This window comes from Plutella xylostella, chromosome 25 (assembly GCF_932276165.1).
Source record: "Plutella xylostella chromosome 25, ilPluXylo3.1, whole genome shotgun sequence".
NCBI classification, from domain to species: Eukaryota; Metazoa; Arthropoda; class Insecta; order Lepidoptera; family Plutellidae; genus Plutella; species Plutella xylostella.
In genome coordinates, this window is record NC_064005.1 from 393,035 (window position 1) to 414,709 (window position 21,675).

At 38.9% G+C, this 21,675-nt stretch overlaps 3 protein-coding genes across 8 annotated transcripts in view; 2 read left to right on the forward strand and 1 right to left on the reverse strand.

Annotated features, from left to right (window-relative positions):
* Nucleotides 1–91: 91 nt before the first annotated feature.
* LOC105381927 (protein YIF1B-B) lies at nt 92–19,402 on the forward strand. The gene is made up of 7 exons (XM_038107481.2): nt 92–233; nt 302–511; nt 740–822; nt 1,129–1,296; nt 1,782–1,905; nt 18,119–18,381; nt 18,884–19,402. The coding sequence occupies exons 1-7, from the start codon at nt 209–211 to the stop codon at nt 19,154–19,156; spliced, it is 1,146 nt and encodes a 381-aa protein (XP_037963409.2). The 5' UTR covers nt 92–208; the 3' UTR covers nt 19,157–19,402.
* On the reverse strand, nt 13,535–15,123 carry LOC125490550. The gene is made up of 2 exons (XM_048630092.1): nt 14,881–15,123; nt 13,535–14,805 (listed from the first exon to the last, which is right to left on the reverse strand). Exons 1-2 carry the CDS (start codon nt 14,953–14,955, stop codon nt 13,753–13,755), a joined length of 1,128 nt encoding a protein of 375 aa, XP_048486049.1. The 5' UTR covers nt 14,956–15,123; the 3' UTR covers nt 13,535–13,752.
* A 1,600-nt stretch (nt 19,403–21,002) lies between the features above and the next one.
* Nucleotides 21,003–21,675, forward strand: part of LOC105387916 (RNA-binding protein Pasilla) — a 44,158-nt gene continuing 43,485 nt past the window's right edge. For 4 of the 6 annotated variants that reach the window (XM_038107424.2, XM_038107427.2, XM_038107425.2 and 1 more), the window contains exon 1: nt 21,003–21,381. In XM_038107424.2, the coding sequence (XP_037963352.1) occupies nt 21,264–21,381 (118 nt within the window). In that variant the 5' untranslated portion in view covers nt 21,003–21,263. The remainder of the gene's footprint in view (nt 21,382–21,675) is intronic. The other 2 variants (XM_038107426.2, XM_038107429.2) reach the window with 1 other exon arrangement.

A 21,675-nucleotide genomic window follows, 5' to 3' on the forward strand; every position in this document is an offset into this window, starting at 1 on the left:
GTTAGTCTATGATTGTATTAAATTGTCTGTGTTGGCGTCATAAACTGTCATGACCATTTGACAACAAATTCTATTTAACTGTCAAAATCTGTAAATTAAATTATTAGATTGGCTGGGTTGATGATGTGTTTCGATCAACGAAATCCCTAATTAAATAGTTTATCTAGCATGTAAATAACTTCCTAGCAGTCCCTGCACCGTACCAATAATGAATTTCAACGCGTCAAGGAACGGTGAGTGTTGCATCAGCGGTGAAATGTCGACACATGTTTCTGGGTTGTGATGGTTTGGTATGTTCCAGTGGGTTCGTCGGGAGGGCTGCGGAAGGCGAAGCGCGTGAGCGACGTGGCGGCGATGGGCGCGCCGTCACCCACGCCGGGGTTCAGCCCGGGCCCGGCGCCCGCCTACAGCGCGGGGCTCGGCGCGGGGCCCGCCGGCGCGCCGCCGCCGTACTCAGAGGGCATCCCGCTGGACCACAGCCAGGGCTTCGGACCCGCCGCGCCCGGAGGAGGTACATAAACAACACTTCTGTTTACTAACACATGTTATTTGTATTGTAAAATTGATATAAACATACTTTTAGGTTCCACAATATTTCTGATAGGTATTACAATCCTCCTTCTATTCTTTTATGAACCACAAATGTTAAACCAAATCTGTAACTTTTCATAATCCAAATCCCACCATAAGTTTGACCTATAATTTGAAGTAATTAAGGAAATTGTCCTATGCATTGCAGACTTTGGGTTTGTGCCCGGGTTCCCACAGTCACCAATGGCTGCGGCTCAGATCGGCTCCATGTTGCAGCAACCCGTTGTGCAGGTACATGTCACAAACCTCTCTATACTATGTACTATGTTATTGCTTCCTCTAAATATAAACTAACTCTACTTCCTATGCCCTACAGAGATAAGATGTCAAATGAGCATGCAATATTGACCAATAAAGATTAATTAAAACCAATGAGATGGTATTTACCATTAAAATTAATGCTTATCTATCTAGTTCACTGCTGTTTCAATTGGGATAATATCTCATCACAGCAGGTAGCTAGAGTCACAGAATAATAACCAGTTCCAGTACTAGTGTAAAGTCTAGTTTATTAATTTATATTTGCACAATCACCAGGACATGGCCTTCCAATACGGCAACCAGCTGGCGCAGCAGGGCAAGGAGGCGGTGAAGCGCGAGCTGGACCGCTACGTGCCCGTGTCCCGCCTGCGGTACTACTTCGCAGTCGACACCAGATATGTGCTGAAGAAACTGCTGCTTATCATCTTCCCTTTCACTCATAAGGTTTGTTGGGTATTTTCAGGCATAACTGAGACATTATATTTTAGCACATAAGGTCTGAACTATTTCATATTAGAATCTACTAAATGCAATAGAATTCCACATAAGTACATACATGATACTGTGTTGTTGTTGTTAATAATGTTCCCCACACAATGAAATCCAAGTTGGTTTACACAATAGATGTAAACAAGTTCCAATGCAAATGAAGAAGTTGAACACGTAACATAAATATGCTGTTAAACTCTACTTTGAATCCACAATTTCGGTCTTGAATCTGCTGCATAGCAGGAGGTTTGGGTCCTCAATCCAAACTTTTTCACTCAATCCAAATCACCACTTTTACTCACTGCCTCCATACATTTAATTTAACCAAGCATCACATTACATGAGAAGGATGGAAGCGCGTGGTGTCAGCCCCAAACTTCTCAGAGGAGTAGCGGGAATGAAAAACAAGAAGAAGCATCTCATGCATATTAAATTTTCAGGAGTGGATGGTGAAGTACGACCAGGACAGCCCGGTGCAGCCGCGCTACGACCTGAACGCGCCCGACCTGTACCTGCCCTGCATGGGCTACGTCACCTACGTGCTGCTGGCCGGGTTCATGCTGGGTGAGCACACACACACACACACACACACACACACACACACACACACACAAACACACACACACACACACACCTGTACCTGCCCTGCATGGGCTAGGAATGAACGAACTCTAAAGCGCCTTACACACTGAGTCTGCTGGGCCGCCAACCTATGTCGGCGGCTATACTTATTGTTAATCGGATCATTGGACGGCTTCAGATGAGAAAATTATTTTATCTATTTTTCAGTGTTTCAGGCCCTGTAGCACAGGGCGCTATTAAGACGTGACAAGAGTTCTTCGTCTCGCTCGCTCTTGAGGCTGTGCGATATGAGTGAGCGCGATGCATAACTCTTGTCACGTCTTAAATGCGCCCCGTACTAGCCCTTAAGCTCAGTGTGTACATGTCGCAGGCATCTGGTTTAATAGATACATTTTACCTGAAAATAAAATGTTTATTAAACATACTTACCTTATGCAAAGCCTAAATATATGAGAGAGTAGCGTTTGTTTCCGTTTCCGTACCAATTTACGTTCATTTCGGCCCAGTATCATGACATCCGTCGTCGGTCTCAAATAATACTGTCAACTTCCGTCTGGTTTTTTAGCATTTCCGGTTACCGCCACCACCGAAGGCAGTTGAGTTTTGAGGCTCAATATTTTAATCATTAGGCTCTGATTTTTCACCAGGCAGGTTATAAAAATGTTAGGCTTTGCATAAGGTAAGTATGTTTAATAAACATTTTATTTTCAGGTAAAATGTATCTATTAAACAGTACGTTACCGTTATGCAAAGCCTAAATATATGAGAGACGTGTTTATTATCGCCTGGTGGTGGCGGACAGCATTATGAGACATAATCAGGAAAACACATAGGTCAGGCAATATGACTATATGGTAAGGGAAAATAGAAAATATAGTGTATTTTGTAATCAAAACTATTTATTGTGATATTAGTGTCTTCTTACAAAACATTTATGTATCAGGCATACAAATAATTGTGTAATTAAAAATTATAATAAATTTTAACAAAATCAATTTGTTATTCATTAATTGGCGTAAATAATGAAGAGATAGAACTCGTATTGTTAGAAGGCGCACTAATTTCGCGCCTGTAGAATTTCTGGAATGTCTTCGCTGACTTCCAATTACCTCTAGCCAGGATGTCATCCATTTGATAATTCTCTATCCAATTTTTGGATGCCACAGCTGACCGAAAGCTGCCAGGTGTAGCATCAATGTTAGCTTCCTCAAGAAGCTTTTTTAACCAGCCTCCAATGATTGTACGTGATGCTGGTTTCGGAACGCCGACAGTAGTTATAAATAAATTATCAGATTTGGCAAGTTCTCTTCTTGGTTGTGATACCTGGATTAGGTGTTTTATCCAGTGGACGGGACACAATTGTTTATTGTTCTTATTATGCAGTAACCTCCAACCGGATTGACGATAGTCAGAGGTGTCCGTTTTAGATCCAAAAGCTGGCCAAAGTGTAATATGGTCATCAGATATAATGCAGTGTTTAGAGTTTATTTTGAGTAAGGTAATGTACTCTTCGACTTGAACAAAGCAGTAAAATAGCTGCAGTGTGACGAGCAACTCCGAAAAGCTTTGATGAGTCAATTGCGCTTTTAGTCATGTGTTGTATCAAGACTTCGACATCCCATATGGGTGGTTTTAATGGTTTTGATTTAGCTAATGAAATAGCCTTTACGATCTGTTTAACTAATAAGTGTGAGCTTAGTTTATCGCGGTCACTAGGGTTACAGAATGTTGCCACGGCAGATTTATGAACCATTATTGTGCTAAGCGCCAGGTTATCCTTTTGAAAAAGATCAGTTAAGTATCTGGCTAGGTCTGACCCGGTAGGTTCTTCAGCATTTACATGATTTTCTGAAGTCCATGATACCCACTTCTTCCATGCAGATTTATAGGTCTTAAGCGTTGACTCGCGCCAGCTTGCTGAAAGCAGAGTCTTTTGTTCAGGTGTCCAATTGGTTAAGTGTTTGTTCCAGCCCCACATCTCCACACTTCCAGGATCATTTCTGTCACGTTGGGTGGTGGTAGACCGGTTGTTACGTCTACCAGAACTTGTGGTAGGTTCCTGATCGTGAAAGGTGCAGCTGTTGCTCGGCTCTTCAGGTCTGGTCGCCAGAACGCTCGCTCCCACCGAGGCGCCACTATTAGGTACAGTCCCCTTGCTTTGTTCAGGTGTGACAGAACTTTCGGTATTAGGTGCGGTGGAGGAAACACCCATGCCAGTGAATAATCCCAAGTTACTCCTAGTGCGTCGTAGCATGCAGCTCCCATGTCCTGTCTGTCGAGAGTGCAATAAGTGGGTACTACGTGAGCGCGATGAGATGCGAATAGATCGATTCGTGGCTCTCCCCATTTCTTGAAAATTATGCGAGTTATTTGAGGTAACAGATGCCATTCTGGTCGCAGTTTTAGTCGAGAAAGGTGATCTGCATGGCAATTGTATATACCTGGTATGTGATAAATGCTCATGTGTATTTTGTGTTGGTCCAAAATGAGAAAGATCTTCATTGCCAGTTCTGTGAGTTTGTATGATTTTGTCCCTCCTTCGTTTCGAAGATAAGAGACAACAGTTTTGTTGTCGGACTGGACTAGGACACTTTTGCACGCCAGGAGCTGAGCGTGGCCTCGCAGGACGTTGAATATCGCAATCATTTCCTTTTGATTGGAATGTAAATTTTGTTGTGAATTTGTCCACGTTCCAAGGATGCTCTGATCGTCTAGCTTGGCTCCCCATCCCACGTCGCTGGCATCTGTTGTCAAGTAGTGATTTGGTATTGGCTCGTGCAACTGGGAGTAGTTTGTGCAGTTCTTGTGCCACCAGTTCAATTCTCTCATCGCCTTCACCGTTAGTGATACAGATTTCGTCGGTTCGGACCTCATAAGAGAGTTTAGTTGACGTTGCAGGAAACGATAGTGGAGTCTGCCTCTTGGGACTGTGAAGCTTGCAAAATTCATGACGCCAATAATCCGTTGCAGCTCTTTTAGTGTGACTTTGCTGGATTTGAGCATGGCTGATGTTTGAGAGAGTACTTTCGATGTTATTCGCTCTGGTAGATACTTCCTGTTTTTCCAGGGATCCCATACTACGCCGAGAAATTCGAGGCATCGCTGTGGTGTTGATATCGACTTCTCTGTGTTTATTGTCCAGCCCAGGTATGTTAGTGTTTCTATTACTATATTTATCTGGTGTTTTAGCGTGGCTGGGTTTTGGTGAACCAATAGGAAGTCGTCCAAATATATTAATATACGTATTCCTTGGTCTCTCAGTATTTGGGCCACCCAGTTGGTCAATGTGGCGAAAGTTTTTGGTGCAGAACTCAGCCCGAAGGGTAAGCAAGTCATTTGTAGCAACTGGCCTTTGTAAATGAGGCGAAGAAAGCGTCTGTGACTCACCGAAAAATTTAGATGAAAATATGCCTGGTGGATATCGATTTTGGCCATCCAGTCCTGAGATTGCAGGAAGTCTGGAACTCGTTGGATGTTCACCAATCTGAATTTTCCCACTTCGACAAATTTGTTTAGTGCCTTGAGGTTGAAGATTGGTCGCCACGTGCCGTCTGGTTTTGGACGGAGAAAGTCGCGATTTCATTTAACTATTTATATGAGTAAACGCGAATATCTGAACTGTTAATAATTAATAACCGTGATTAGTACAAACATACTAATCACGGTGATGAACTGAATATGGGATATATCATAAACAAATTAGTTACTTAGTATCACGCACACGTGATGACCGATCAGTCTAATAACCTGATCGTCTGAATGTCAAGGATAATCCTGATGTTCTTAGGGGTTTCACCCCAGTGGCCTCCAACCTCCCCTATAGCCACCCCGTGCCTCGCTAGCAGGGTTGTTCCCTGGGACTGATCACATGGGATTGTTTCCCTAGCTTCTTACACTGATCACATGGGATTGTTTCCCTAGCTTCTTACACTGATCACATGGGATTGTTTCCCTAGCTTCTTACACTGATCACATGGGATTGTTTCCCTAGCGCACTGAATATCTAATCTATCTATTATCACACGGTACGGGTACGGTATGTACTCGTACCTCCTTTAAACCTTACATTATTAGCTCCTTAGTTTCCTTATACTCATTATAAACACAATTGGTACATCAAGAAATCAAGTGTAGGTATAACCTATCAATCATAAACGAGATATAAAAGGTAAGTAGAAAGGTCACTTAGCTGCGCACTTGCAGTAACTGGCTGTTGTCTGAACCGGGCCATCACGCCCGCCTCGGCTCCCCGAGCCTGGGCGCCTCGGCTCCGCTCCGCGGGGTCCTCTCGCACCCACGACACTGATCTCCCTCACTCTCCGTCTGCTCACCGCGGCTGCTCACCAAAAGTGAAAAGCGCTCCCGCGCTGCTCGTTTACGTGGATAAATTAGTCTACCCTCAACTCGCCGATATTAATATTAAGGCTCGTCTACACTCAGAATAATTATCTTGATTATTCTGTGAGTCGAAATCGGTACAACTCCCGATAATTCGGGACACTCCCGCCGAGAGAAAAGTTTCTATGAGTGAGACGCTTTTACCTATTCTAATATAGGTCATAAGTATATGTATAGATCAGCCACCGACAAATTAGACCCTTCTAAAATTTTTCGTGTTTTGATTTTACGTCTATATTAATGCCTGTTTCATTAATAAGCTATAAAGCATACATCGGTAGCAATCTCTAGTTTTGGCTCCTTTGCTACAAGTTCCTCAATTGCACTTCTCCTTTCGTACCATAACAACATTCCAGTAATTCAAGCAATTTTCTATTGCAAGTTCTATTTGATACTTCTACTATGTGGCTTCTATTACAAATAATAGTTCATCCTATTTTTCTATTATCTTTTATTCTTACTACACCTCTTCTTTTCTTACTACACCTCTTCTTGCATTTACATTTATTACTGATATCTGTCACATAATACACACGACTGTACTGCAATTTTCTGCTTTTAGCTATTTGTCCTGTTGACTTCAGCATGTAGACACTTGAACACTCTAAATCTTAATACTCAATCAACGATAATCTTAAATCAAATAAGAATTAGCAAACAAACTATTGTGACAGTTTACTCGGGAGCTGTGGCTGGCCTAGCCGAAACCAAGGGGAAATGCACAAAGGTTCCACTCGAGAGAGCCACGCACAGAAACATCGCCCCCTCTCTGCACAGAATAGAATAGAATACATCTATTTCAACACACAATAATGTATTCGGTGTCGACACGTCCCCCATATAGCTAAATTAACGCTTCAGACTAAACAATATAATCATGTCATATTCTTATCATTTATCTTTATTAATATTGTATTTATTGTTTGCTATTCTAAGGATATAAATATTAGTAGGTATCCCAAATGAATGTTCAATGTACAACAACTATATTAATCTCTTCATCTATAACCATACTGTAACTCAATTTTATTATTCTATATGTATTTATGTTTTGGTATAAGTGGAGTGTTAGCTACTACAAGCTATTATCTTGAACTACGTTCGAAGACCCTCCCCGGCACAGAAAAACTTTTAATTTGAACATCTAAGCCTTAGCTTTTATTATAACAAGCATTAGAGTAAATTTCTGTGTATTGTAATATTTTACATTCTGTTACCTCCATCATTATTGTTATGCTTTCATATTGCCTTTGACAGTTAAAATGTTGAACCAGCACCATGGTTCAAGGGCAAATATAGGAAGTTAACAGCAGTTCAAAGTTAACAATTGTGATTTGGTATTCGACTTTTTACGTCGTTGCCCTATGGCAAGTTTGTTATCCATACGACTATTCGTATACAGTGCTAGTTATTATAGATTGGTAATGATAATAAATGCTAGCAAAACAACAAAATCCATTTTGTTACTGAAATACCTAGTGAAAGCAGGTATACTTATGTCTTTCTGTCTGCCATAAAACATAAGCTTAGTAGTCATCAGCCTCTTATTGTATGCCTGAACTTTAGGAGTGCTATTCTGTCTTTTCATCCCTTCATATTAGAATACCATTAAAGAATCTGTCTCTTTATCATTAACAGATTATGATATAAGTTCGGAAACATTAATTGCAACAAGTATTTGTAATAGGACTAAGTTGCTAGGAATATTATGTGATAGTAAACCCACATCCAAGTCAAGAGAAGTCCTGATCATGAATAAGATACTTTAGTATACCTAAACTGAGGCTAACTCTCTCTTGGTCTGACACTGGACTTGGTTATTATACAGAGTTTGATGACACGGTTAGTGATACACCGATACTGATGGTGATACTGGTACTGATACTGATATGCAATTATATGTTCTGTCTATAGTTCTGTTCAACGTTCTATGAAAGTTCAGATGTATGGGTAGGTTCATTACTTATAAATTAGCTCAACCTTTCCAATTACAACGGGCACTGACTTTGCCACTGGCTCTGACTGTGACTCTGACTGACTGTGACTCTGACTGTGACTCTGACTGTGACTGACTGTGACTCTGACTGTGACTGACTGTGACTCTGACTGTGACTGACTGTGACTCTGACTGTGACTCTGACTGTGACTCTGACTGTGACTCTGACTGTGACTCTGACTGTGACTCTGACTGTGACTCTGACTGAGACTCTGACTCAGACTCTGACTCTGACTCTGACTCTTAGTAGTACCCATTCACTATAAAATGCACACAGCTCATCATTTGCATATCTGTTTATCGGGCATGCAACACCGCAATACCGGGATCCCGTAATACTGGGATCTCGGACAAACTTTACGCTTTGAAGTAACACCGGAATAGGACTCTTTTAGGCTATAAATAAAGCGATTAAGATATAGTTAGCCTTGTGTTCCTATATACCATGAAAGCCCTCTTGTTTCCAACAGTTTAATGCAGTTTTCGGATGTTGGAAATCTACTGTTGTCCATGCGTAAACTAAAATCAATGTTAAAAATATATATTATAAAATATAAACTATAATACTCAATTGTTAACTAAATTTTATTGCTTTTCTTGTTTAATTTGGTCCTATACGACCATTAAACACAATATATGCCATTTATTACAATGAAGTCTAATACCGGCACTAATACCGGAATCCCGCTATTGAGTTGTAAACCGGAACTCAATACCTACCAGCATTGAAAATTTATCCGGTATTGGATGCCCCAATCTGCATACCTTGCACTAAGGTCTTCTTATCTTATCTTATAATTACATAATATTTCAGTTACATCCCCATTGGGCCTCAAATATTCATTTCATTTATTCACACCATAACACAGAAAATAGCAACAAATGAATATGTACCTCATGTACCTACATATTCTATCTATCCTTCTTCAAGCCTAATACATAGTACGTAAGCACCAGTTTGCACATCCGTTCTCTAGTTAGGTAAGTAGGTACTCAATATTCAACATGAACATTGTTAATCTTTAATTTTAATTGAGACTTAGGTACCCTTTTGCTTCAACACTCACACTACTTAAACTTCTGACTTATACAATGTTCTTCTGATATAACATCTTTATGTTATGGAAACATAAAGAGGATTACCGTCTATCTGTCTATTGAATTCTTCTTCCATTGGTGACGTACGTACGTACCCATGTATATCTACATATAATTCTGTTCTTACGTAGGTACTTTGCTTTATGAGTACCAATACCACATGCTAGTTAAGGTCATGTGCATTATATGTATACAATTATACATTGTATACCACACATACTTGGATTCTAAAAATGATACAAAATCTAAAAATATTGCAGATCTCAATAATAGGGATGTGTTTATATACTATTTGGTTATCCATACTATTTACCTATGGCAAACTTGTTTTTATAACTATTTTGGATTCAAAATAACGTGAATCTGAATTTCATCTTTGATGACTGATTTAAGTCTGTGGTGGTCTATGTCTTATTTCGAAAAGTAAAACTCTAAATTTAATAATCGATCTACTGTACCAACATGATATGTATCAATAAGATTATGATAGTTACTTTGTAGGTATTCCACATTGTCAATGAGTACTAGATTGACTTCTTAACTAGATCTGAATTCTTATTTCTTAATAGCTATGCTTTTGCTGCAACTGGGCTTTTTTACATGCTATTACTAGAATGTTATAACATTAATCATAGCAGAACTTTCGTAAGAATGGTCAATTTTACGACAGATTTGAATATTAGCTAAATAACTCATTTTAAAAATATGGTGAATACCACATACCACTATGCAACGTTCTGATTGACTGACTTAACTTGGTCTCTCTGAATAGGCAACTTACTGTTACTGATAGGTCATAACATGCGACCATGCAAGTGTTGTCGCGCTACTTTATTTACTTGTGTTATAATTCTTACAGCTATAATGACACTAATCAACTTTATCTCACATACAACTGTTTCAACTTTGATGAAACTGAAACTACTACTTTCCTCATTGACTAAAACTTCTGAGATCACTCGTGATCCTTTAAATTCTATGATTACTATAAACCTTCTATAAAGTATATCTTATTTACGTTGGCACGTAATTGTGTGTCCCAACTTGATACTTTTATGCAAAGAAAAAGAATAGTCTTAGTTAACCCAGTATACATATATCTAATTTCAACTGAGTATATCAATTTTACAGTTTGTTTTCCTTTATCTTCAGAAACTTTAGGTTGAAGGTACTGTAGGTACTTAAGCAACTATACAGACTTATGTTACGTCTGGTTCTTCTTGAGAAGAAAATCGCAAGAAATTATCTGAAATTTTACAACGCTAAGATATATTATGTAAGTATACGTAAGTATACTCAGTAAGAGTACCTACGAGTTTCAATACAATGACAATTCAAACATTCTTAACAGTATTGGGCACAATGTGAATCATATTCATTTTTAAGAGGAGATTTATTCTCCGATATTGTCCACCCTGCTTGGGTATTAATAACCAAAAACGTTCTTTGATTTATAAGCTAAGTACTTTAAATTCAGATCCTTTTCTGAGTGGCTCCTTGGTTAAGGCCATTGTGCACTTGTAACTAAAGTTTAACGCTTACTGAAATCTAAACATTTTAAAGTTCACATTGAACTAAAGTAAGATATAATATTTAACTTCTTAATAACTTGAAGCTTTATATATAGTATAACTTCAGAGAACAGTATATACATGGGTGTATAATCTTCGTTAGCTGACAACTTCACTATTCATATTCGGTACTATTTTTGGAATTGAATTGCTTGACTCCATGTCAAGAGATTATATTATTAATCTTGACCGTCTAAGAAGTTCAGTGGAACTCCTGTAAGTATGTGCGTGCAACGCGGACTGCGCCGTGGCGGCCGAGCTCAGACTACTGATATAGGTACTAAGTATAAGTTCTACCAACTTTCACGATATCTAATTCTAACATCCTCGAATTATCAATCCGAAGAGAACTACAAAATGTTTGGTAATAGGCAAACTGTTTTCGAACATCTGGTAAAGGTATATTCTTTAGCTCATAGCTTTTCAACTGGTTATTCTAAATTTAAAGGGGTAGGTACCCACAAGCAAGAGCATCACCTGAGTCTGTACTACTTATCATCAAATCAAAATATATTTTCTGGGAAATCCTTCATTAAACTGAACCATATTCAATAGGCAATAAAAAACAAATTTCTTTGCAAATTATTTAGACCGCAACAATGTAACATAACAAGGAAACGGGCGGTGGCGCCAGTGCGGGCGCCTGTTGTCTACTCGTCTCGTACAGTTAGCTTACTGTGACTTGCTCCTTTACAAGTTTCATTTCACTATAAAATTGTAGAATTTGTGCTTCATTTATCAAGAATATCATTAACTATGTAACATCTATGCAGTCCAATAACTTGTAAGCAACCACTTGATTGTCCCGATGGCGTCTAATTCAATCACTAAATATCTGAATCTGAACCATAATAAGTGCCAAGAGTAAATTACTCACACACACTATGATAAATTACTCAAAAATTCACTAAATATATCTATATTAATCAGGGAAAAATATATGCTGAGTGAACAGATTGTAGTCTACAATACTCATTATCTAAAAGTCACATTTTGGTGAACGGACTGTACTATCACATTATTTCAGTATCATAACTAATAAATTCAAATCTGACTTCGCTCATTTGCAGGTCTAAATTTGATCAATTGCTAACTGCAAATTGACATACTGCAAAATTCCAATCATAATCCTCTCAAATATCGTATGCCATCCACTACTGGAAGGATCTTGTCACTATAATGTTACGCTACTCTAAAAGCGACTCTAATGCATGTATCATTTAAACTCTCAAAGGTTTACTTCAATTTATAGGTACTTGTAATTTCATCAAATACTCAATAAGTAATGCTTAGATCAGTCAAATACTATTGACTACTAATATAAGAGTTACACCAAACTAATTTACTTGTATTTTAATCTTTATGTGTATATTTTCATTAAAACCTTTCACGAGTCTCAAGAATAGTCCCCAATTTCTCTCAAACAACTAAAGTATTCACTGGTGAACGTTTATCATGATATTTCAAAATAACTTTTCTTGTATTTTGCAAAACCCTTTTTTTGCAGGGAAAAATAAATTACACGTAAGTCAAACAAAGCTGTAACACTGCACTCAGATCCCAGCATCTCCACCATGTCGCGATTTCATTTAACTATTTATATGAGTAAACGCGAATATCTGAACTGTTAATAATTAATAACCGTGATTAGTACAAACATACTAATCACGGTGATGAACTGAATATGGGATATATCATAAACAAATTAGTTACTTAGTATCACGCACACGTGATGACCGATCAGTCTAATAACCTGATCGTCTGAATGTCAAGGATAATCCTGATGTTCTTAGGGGTTTCACCCCAGTGGCCTCCAACCTCCCCTATAGCCACCCCGTGCCTCGCTAGCAGGGTTGTTCCCTGGGACTGATCACATGGGATTGTTTCCCTAGCTTCTTACACTGATCACATGGGATTGTTTCCCTAGCTTCTTACACTGATCACATGGGATTGTTTCCCTAGCTTCTTACACTGATCACATGGGATTGTTTCCCTAGCGCACTGAATATCTAATCTATCTATTGTCACACGGTACGGGTACGGTATGTACTCGTACCTCCTTTAAACCTTACATTATTAGCTCCTTAGTTTCCTTATACTCATTATAAACACAATTGGTACATCAAGAAATCAAGTGTAGGTATAACTTATCAATCATAAACGAGATATAAAAGGTAAGTAGAAAGGTCACTTAGCTGCGCACTTGCAGTAACTGGCTGTTGTCTGAACCGGGCCATCACGCCCGCCTCGGCTCCCCGAGCCTGGGCGCCTCGGCTCCGCTCCGCGGGGTCCTCTCGCACCCACGACACTGATCTCCCTCACTCTCCGTCTGCTCACCGCGGCTGCTCACCAAAAGTGAAAAGCGCTCCCGCGCTGCTCGTTTACGTGGATAAATTAGTCTACCCTCAACTCGCCGATATTAATATTAAGGCTCGTCTACACTCAGAATAATTATCTTGATTATTCTGTGAGTCGAAATCGGTACAACTCCCGATAATTCGGGACAGAAACATAGTGGAAATGAAGCTTGGAGAAAGTGATGCTTTTTCGAGTATTTTCTGCTTCAGCATTTTGTTTATGATATGATCCATCTCTTCTGTGTGTGCGGTTTCCTGAGAATTGATGTTTGGTAAGAACAGGATTGGCCTTTTCTTGAACGGTATTCGATAACCGGTGATCATTTTTAGTATATGGGGTGGGGCCCCCAGGTTGACCCAGTGGTCGTAGAACCGACTGAGTTTCCCTGCACTGAAGTTGCTGGTCAAGTCAATATTTGCGCCGGGTTTGTCCTCTCCTGTCCCGGTGGGACGAGGGAGAGCGCCGGTCTGCCGTGTTCCGGTATGAAACTTCTCGTGTTGGTGGTCTTCTCTTGGTGCCTCTACCACGAAAATTCGAATTCACATTATTTTTAGGGCCAGATCGGAGATCTTTGTAGCCAGACTTACCCGTATTTTTATTTTGTATTTGTACTGGGTTTTTTTTATCGTTCTGCGGTGCAGGATAGCGATCTTTTTCATTGCACCAGAATACTTTTTTGACTCCACCAGATTTTTCTAGAACAGCGCTGAATTTATCTGCATCAAAGAGATGGCTGCAAGATGGCGGTATTTTCCTTAAAGCGCTTTTGTGGTAAGGGTCTTTTACAGCTGCCAGAATAGCTTCTCTTCTATGTTGCACTAATTCAGATCTGTGACCACATACCAACTGTAATGCATCAGCAGTTGTTTTGCAATAATTTCCATCTGAAAAGATACCTGAAATCTTCGCATGCAAGTCTTTGTACTCTAAGGGTTGGTTTTGGTGAGCATAATTCAAAAGTTCCTGCATATCCTTCTGTAGCGCGTCGCGCTGTTTCAGTAAGGCAAATGTTATGGATGCGAAAGCCTTTTCCATATTAGCTGTATTTTTTGAAACATCTAATCGTCGCACTTCATCATTTGCTTCAAGATTTACAAAACCAGGCGATTGACTGTACAGTTTTTGAATGTCAGCGTAGCGGACATTAACCCACTCAGGATTATCAAATCTTTGTAAATCTTTCAAAAGTTGCAGCATTTCGGGTGATGTTGGTGGAACAGATGGTTCTTTAGTTTTAGTGCTCATTGTAAAATTTAATTCTGCGGGTTCGTTACAATGTTCTGATAGAGATTCGTTTTCGAACAACTCGCCACTAACGTCTAAATCAATATGATCTCGAGATCCAGTGGTATTCGTGCATGCCATTTGATTTTTCAGAAAGCTAACCTCCTTAATCAATTTGTTCAATAACTTACGGCTGCGCTTCTTGCTTCGTTTGCGTTTCTTACTACGCTTGCGATTATCACTGGATGACGAGCTTGACTCCGAGGATGAGCTCGACGTCGAATCCGAGCTGGAAGACTCTCTCCTTCTCTTCCTCCTTGTATCCTTGTCTGGTTCCTGACATTCCACTATGCTCGCTGTACTTGTAGATGGGCCGGGATTATCCATAACTCCTGAAATTGATATCTAACGGCAGTTGATTACCGTTAGAAAATATTTAAAATATTTGCTTCGATATAAACAAATAATAACTTACGAACGGTAACACCGTTTATCCATTAAACATTATTAATACTTATACCTGTCGTTTTTTCTGTTTTCTATTCTAGAAAAGCTTTAAATGTTTTTGTACTATGCGATTAACATAGGGCAATGATTTGAAAAGAAATAGGTAGTATTTTTGACTAATAAACGAAGTATACTTACAGTTTTTGTCGTGGAAAAATAATCACTTTTCGAAAAAACTTACTTTTACCCTCAGGTATAAAACTGAAAACGATAGGTATATTTACTTCTTGGTACTATTGAGACAGTGCTCGTGCATAGGCTGCAGCCACAACCGTCTCGGTTGAAATCCAAACGCCTAATGATTAAAATATTGAGCCTCAAAACTCAACTGCCTTCGGTGGTGGCGGTAACCGGAAATGCTAAAAAACCAGACGGAAGTTGACAGTATTATTTGAGACCGACGACGGATGTCATGATACTGGGCCGAAATGAACGTAAATTGGTACGGAAACGGAAACAAACGCTACTCTCTCATATATTTAGGCTTTGCATAACGGTAACGTACTGTTTAATATCCTGTTTGATTGAACCGCTAGCCCGTTCATTGGATGACGCTACTCAGTTGAATGACTAAAGAACAACTCGTCAAGTGGTTGACTGTAACGTCCAACGTCTTGACTGAACGTTATTCAGCGAAGTCGTTAAATGGGATATAGTATAACAACTTTGTAATGTCTGGTTAGGATGAACATGACCAGACAAGAGTCAACAAAAAGACTATGTTACAAAGCTCTCATCTCACAAATTAACTAAACAATAACAATAAACGTACCTTGATATTGTTGTTCATAATTATCCAGTTTCAGCACAATTTTTTCTTTGAAACTATCCGCCGGCGGTGTAATAATAGGTAAATTAATGTTGTCACACTATTTTAACATAACCCAACAAACAATCTACTCTTATAAAATTATATGTATAAGGTCTAATCTCTTATAGTTGTTTTAAAATAGCTTTCATTATAACAATGTTCCTTATAATCGCATGACATAAGAAGATTTGGCTAATATTACCTTTATTCTTATAATTTGGTTGGGTTAACCATAACAAGTCCAAATTACATGGTTACAATAAGGATTGAAAATGTGTTATACTTGTAAGAGCATTTACAATGCTTTTAAGCCATATAATATTCAAAAGCCATATAAAAGCTTTTTATTTGGCTAATTGTTCTTATAATAGTAATGCATAAGGTAACTATGATACTTTTAACCTCATAGGAGCATTTTATATAATGTCTACCCAACAAACAATTCACAGCATTTTATATGATCTTTATAAGAATGAAAGCAATCCATATTCACTTACATAGCTATTAAAAATGTATTATTCTCTAGATGGTCATATTAAAAGATACCCACCACTTCTACTGCTACGAGTATAATGCCACAAAATTACCAAGCTGATACCAACAAATCACTAGATGGTCCCGTAAATGATTTTATGGAACATGACTATGTCTAATCAGTGAGGAAGATTATAACAGTACTTAGCGGTAGTGAACTAGATATTATACATTTATGTAGGTGAATGAGATGGATTTGGATATTCATGGGGATATCAACTTTGGCCAATTCTGTCTGAAATTAAAAATGTATCGAAATATTTATGAACTCAACGTGGTGGGAATCTATGAAGGAAAATCAAATAAAACAAATATTTGAGAATCACGTTTTTTTTTAGTCACCATATTGGTGATTATCAGTAGAAGCATTAATCAATACGAGGGCTGATCCAATGTTTACAAAAGGGTGCTTTAAGGGCCCTCTGATGATGATTGTGTGGTCTCCGATTTCCCAATTGCTTGGAACTGCAGATAGTTTTGTAATAAAGTAAAGTATAATTTATTTCTGACGACCATTGCAATACTACCTGAAAAGTAATAAGTATAGCTAATAATTATTAATATAGCTACGGTCGGCATAATACTTGCGTCAAAGGAACCCTAACGATAGATAAAATGGCGATAGCTTATGAAACAAGTGTTGCCATTACAGAGCTTATAATCTTATAGATTTCTTATAGACGATGTGCGACTGTTATTACCCTTGTAAAAGCGTTATAAAGAAACATGACTCAATAATTATTCACATTTTTACCGTAAAACTACTCAAATTCAAGGGCCCGTTGATATAATTACACTTTTTGTACCTCATTTTACCATACGTTTGAATTCCCACACAGTTTTCACATAAATGAGCAGAATATATACACTCTAAAAAATAAATTACATTAATTATAAGTACTTGGTTCTTGTCATCTGTCTTTATAATACTTGTTGACGCTGTCAAACTGTCAAAAATCACTCAGGAAAACACTTACTGTAGAATCTCATACACTGATTAGCTATCTAATAGAATTTATCTTACCGCTATAAGTTTTACTCCCTTGTTGCTCGCCATAATAAAACACGTATAAGGTTGGTTGGCTTTATTAACGCTTTTCAACATGTCTCTTACAAGTTTATTGGCTTTCTATAAGCAATGCTTTTGCTTTTATTAGTTTGACTCTCTTGTTGCTTGCTATAATAAAGCACGTATAAGAAAAATAAGCTAACAATAAAACAATTATAAGAGGGCTTTGAGGTTATTGTCCTTGTAATTTGTGCCCAAACGCACGCTTATTAGCAATAATACGGCTTTTATAAGTAAAATATTTTTGGCATTATAAGCCACTATGAGAGTATTTTTTGTTTGTTGGGAAATAACGAACTTTAAAGCTAATTTATTTGCAAAAAATAACAATACAAGTGCTTTTTGTGTCAGCTGTTCGCTGTTAGACGCCATATTTGTTTTATTAACCACCTGACTGATTTTAAGTCCGCTAACTAGTTGGACGTTTTGTGACGCTTGTACAATCAACGTTCAGCCTAGTCATACAACTGAATAGCGTCATCCAATGAACGGGCTAGCGGTTCAATCAAACAGGAGATTAAACCAGATGCCTGCGACATACATACTATGTTATGTAGTGAACTTAAACATTATTTTTGTGTCTATGTGAAAAGTGCCGTTATAGTTCTAACACCCTACCCTCCCCACAGGCGTACAACACCGGTTCTCGCCCGAGCAGATCGGCATGCAGGCGTCCAGCGCGCTCGCCTACATCATCTTCGAGATGATCCTGTACCTCGTGACCCTCTACATCACCAACACCAGCACCAGCCTCAAGACCCTGGACCTGCTGGCCTACTCCGGCTACAAGTACACCACGATGATTGGGAGCCTCATAGCCGGGCTGTTTGTGGGCAAGACGGGGTATTATTGCGCGCTGGTGTATACGAGTCTGGCGTTGAGCTACTTCTTGGTGAGTTGGGGATTTGTGAAAGCGGGTATAGCTTTTTGAAAGATGTAAGGCAAGGAGTAAAAGGGGCTAGACGAAAAATAAGGAGGGACTAAAAACTTCAATGACTTTGAAAAAAGAAAAATCTTGTATTTTTTTGCAGCTTCTTTCATAAGAAGTTACTGTAAAAGTTTATGCCTAATAATCGATTAATCTTTCCGAAAGCTGTACAAATACATATTAGACAATAAAACCTCACTCAAAGACAACATTCATCTCGATGTTGTTAATACCTATAAGTTTTCATAGATAAAAAAAAAAAAAACACGCACTCACGCCTTGTACTAATGTACTCCCTTGCGGGGTAGGCAGAGGTGCATTGCTGCACCCACTTTTCGCCAGAGTGTTATGTTAGTCCCAATGTAATAGGGGGCGGGCCTATTGCCATTTTACGGGCATATCCAAGTCGTCGTCGTTCATAGATATATACTTAAAATGCAATTATTAACATCATTCATCATCTCAGGTAAAGACGCTCCGCGTGCAAGTCCTAGCCGGCTCTGCGCCCGCGCAGCCCGCGGAGCCGGCGCCCTACGGCGGCTACGGCGCGGGCTACGGCTCGCCCAACCCCTACGCGGACCAGTGGCGCCCCCCCGGCGGCGGCGGCGGCGGCACCAAGCGCCGCGTCTACTTCCTGCTGTTCGTGGCCCTCACGCAGCCGCTGCTGTCCTGGTGGCTCACCTACCACCTGGTACCTTCAGCTGCGGCCTCGCTCGAGCTGCCGATAGCCACGCGATAGCGCGCGCCCAAACAAACGTCAAAGTGACAGCGGCGGGACTGTGTGTGTGTTATACAATTTTACAGATTCCTTTTCCTCAGCCGGTCGGTGGTGTGGAAGTGATTCGGTTTCCAGATCAGAGTTTTTTATTGTAAATATTTACTTAATACTTACCTACTTAAATAAAGTGTATGTATGCAGTGGTCGAAATTGCAAATTTTATATGTTGTTGTAAAGCGTTTATTGAATAAATGATATTTCATTGTACTCGTCTTGGCTTTTTTTACTGAGGTGAGGACTAGTATCTTCATTTTTCTGGTAAAACCCTTGCAGACAAAGAAAATAATTGAAAATGGCGATTGTTCCATAAAAGTGAGTAGCAAACAGTATTAACAGAGATACGATTATAGCGAGATAGCATGAGTCCATCCGCCATTTTTATATTTTTTATTTATCCCTTAGGCGCCCCCAAGACGATCAATTAGACCTAATTATAATACCTGTATATTGTGCAATATAATATTCATCGTCTAGGGTTAATATTGAACATTGCGCAAATGTCATTTGGATTCAAAACGCAATTCAATCATATTGCACAATATTATTGTAGGTCTAGGGTCCGCCTTACATTAGATCAGACGACTTATTTATTTAGCATAGAAGCAATAACACTTTAGTAAGAAACAGTGTTAACCGAACCGGAAGTACCTACGAATAGCGTAAACCGGAAGTAAAGTTCAAGCCAGATAGTAATGAACTAATATCAGAGGTGATCTGACAGAAGTCCTCCGTTTAACTAGTTTAGTTAGAATCCTAGATGGCCTGTAAGTGACCTAATAATCTAGTAACACAGTCGCCCACAGAGCTTGGCCGGGCTGAATGAACACTGCGCTCAAACCCACCTTGACCCACATCGCCGCTGACGCCTAGTTACCTCATCGCAACACGCAGTGAGGAGGCCTGCAGAACTAGTGGGAGGGAGGGAGTGAATATGGCTTAGACAAAGGAAACTAGATTTTAAGTTCTATCCAATGTTTGTTGAACGGAGCTAATTGATAGCCCTATAAATTAAAAACTCGACCCAACAAGTAGATAATACAGCCACAAAAACTTGATAATAATATAAATTTAAATAGTTACAAAACTTATAAATTATTGCAAAATCAAAAATATCCGCGTATTTTCATTGAAATGAAGTTAGCGCTAAATTGTGATTGGCTTACTTCTGCTCAGCTGTGATTGGTCGGTATTCTTAAGTTGCCGTCTTGTTTGTCATTATGTAGTAGTGATGTTTTTAAATCGGACAGCGAAATCGAATGTTCGATTCAGTTGCTAAATGCTGAGAATCCCGATTCCCGACTAATCTGGATTGTTGACATTTTGATTCTTAGATACTGTTCCACGCTATGTTTGCCCTGCTCATCCAGAGTGGAAATAAACCAGTGACCTTCCCATTGGTAGTCCAATACTAAGTATCATTCGATTGTACATAATATAAATATACATACCTAACTACATGTACATGACCCGTAATATTATATTGCATCTGCTGCTATTTGCATTGCAGCTCTACTGAACTTATATATTATTTACAAATTTCGCTATCCATACATCATTGTCACAAGTCAATAATGATCATTATTGCTTGCGGTATCGCGCTTAAAGTTTGTCTTGAATGATTGCCGTCATCGATGTAAGTTATTGCTGGTCATTATTGCGTGTCAATGACAGCCTCGATTGTATAATATACCAAGTACCGATTATTTTTTATGATTCCGTAGTACATCACTAAAACAAAGAATCAGCTGGTTGCTGTCAACTTGCATTGGTACCAACACAGGCAAATGACAAGCGGATAATTTCAGGGTGGTTTCGCGCCATACACAGGCACACGGCCATTATCGACAAACGTTCATGAAACGTGTAGACGTAATATAATCATAGTGTCACTCCTCTTATTTTAGTAACTATTCCATTTGAAACAGAAATCCCCTTGTTTTAGTTGTTTAAGTGTTAAGTGTATCTAAAGATGTTTATTTAGAATAGTGCTGCATTGCAGACAATTCTACGGCAATTACGTAATGGGAATTATGCTAGAGAAGTTAAAAGTTTTGCCCTGAAATCCAAGATGGCCGCTGACACAGGAATGGACACTTGCCCTAGTCCGGAAATCACGGACTCCAGGAAACGACCCCTGGATGTAGACTCTGAAAATGGAGATGTCAAACGTTCACACTTTAGTTCGGGTGAGTTCACTGTATTTTCTTCTTGTAGTTGTTAATTAGGCTCTACCTAGGTGGTACGTTTACAATTTGTTTTACTTCATTGCGTCTTTGGCAATTAGATCTGCAACAGCATTGACATAAACTTGAAGCCAGACCAATTCCATTAGCATTGGATTCTTATCAGATTCAAATACAAGCGTTAACTATTGTGATTTTAACAAAATATCATCAAGTTTTAAGTAATAAACACCTGTCTAATAAAGTTTATAAAACTTTGTTTAAAAAAAGTTTTAAAGTTTTTACAGTTTAATTTTG

Bases quoted from the DNA above. Each gene is read 5' to 3' on its own strand.
- LOC105381927 (XM_038107481.2), top strand. From the start codon at position 209: ATGAATTTCAACGCGTCAAGGAACG. The intron at 823-1,128 runs GTACATGTCACA...CACAATCACCAG, and splicing joins TGCAGCAACCCGTTGTGCAG to GACATGGCCTTCCAATACGG. The intron at 18,382-18,883 runs GTGAGTTGGGGA...TCATCATCTCAG, and splicing joins TGGCGTTGAGCTACTTCTTG to GTAAAGACGCTCCGCGTGCA.
- LOC125490550 (XM_048630092.1), bottom strand. From the start codon at position 14,955: ATGGATAATCCCGGCCCATCTACAAGTACAGCGAGCATAGTGGAATGT. The intron at 14,806-14,880 runs AAGAGAAGGAGA...TCATCCAGTGAT, and splicing joins CAGACAAGGATACAAGGAGG to AATCGCAAGCGTAGTAAGAA.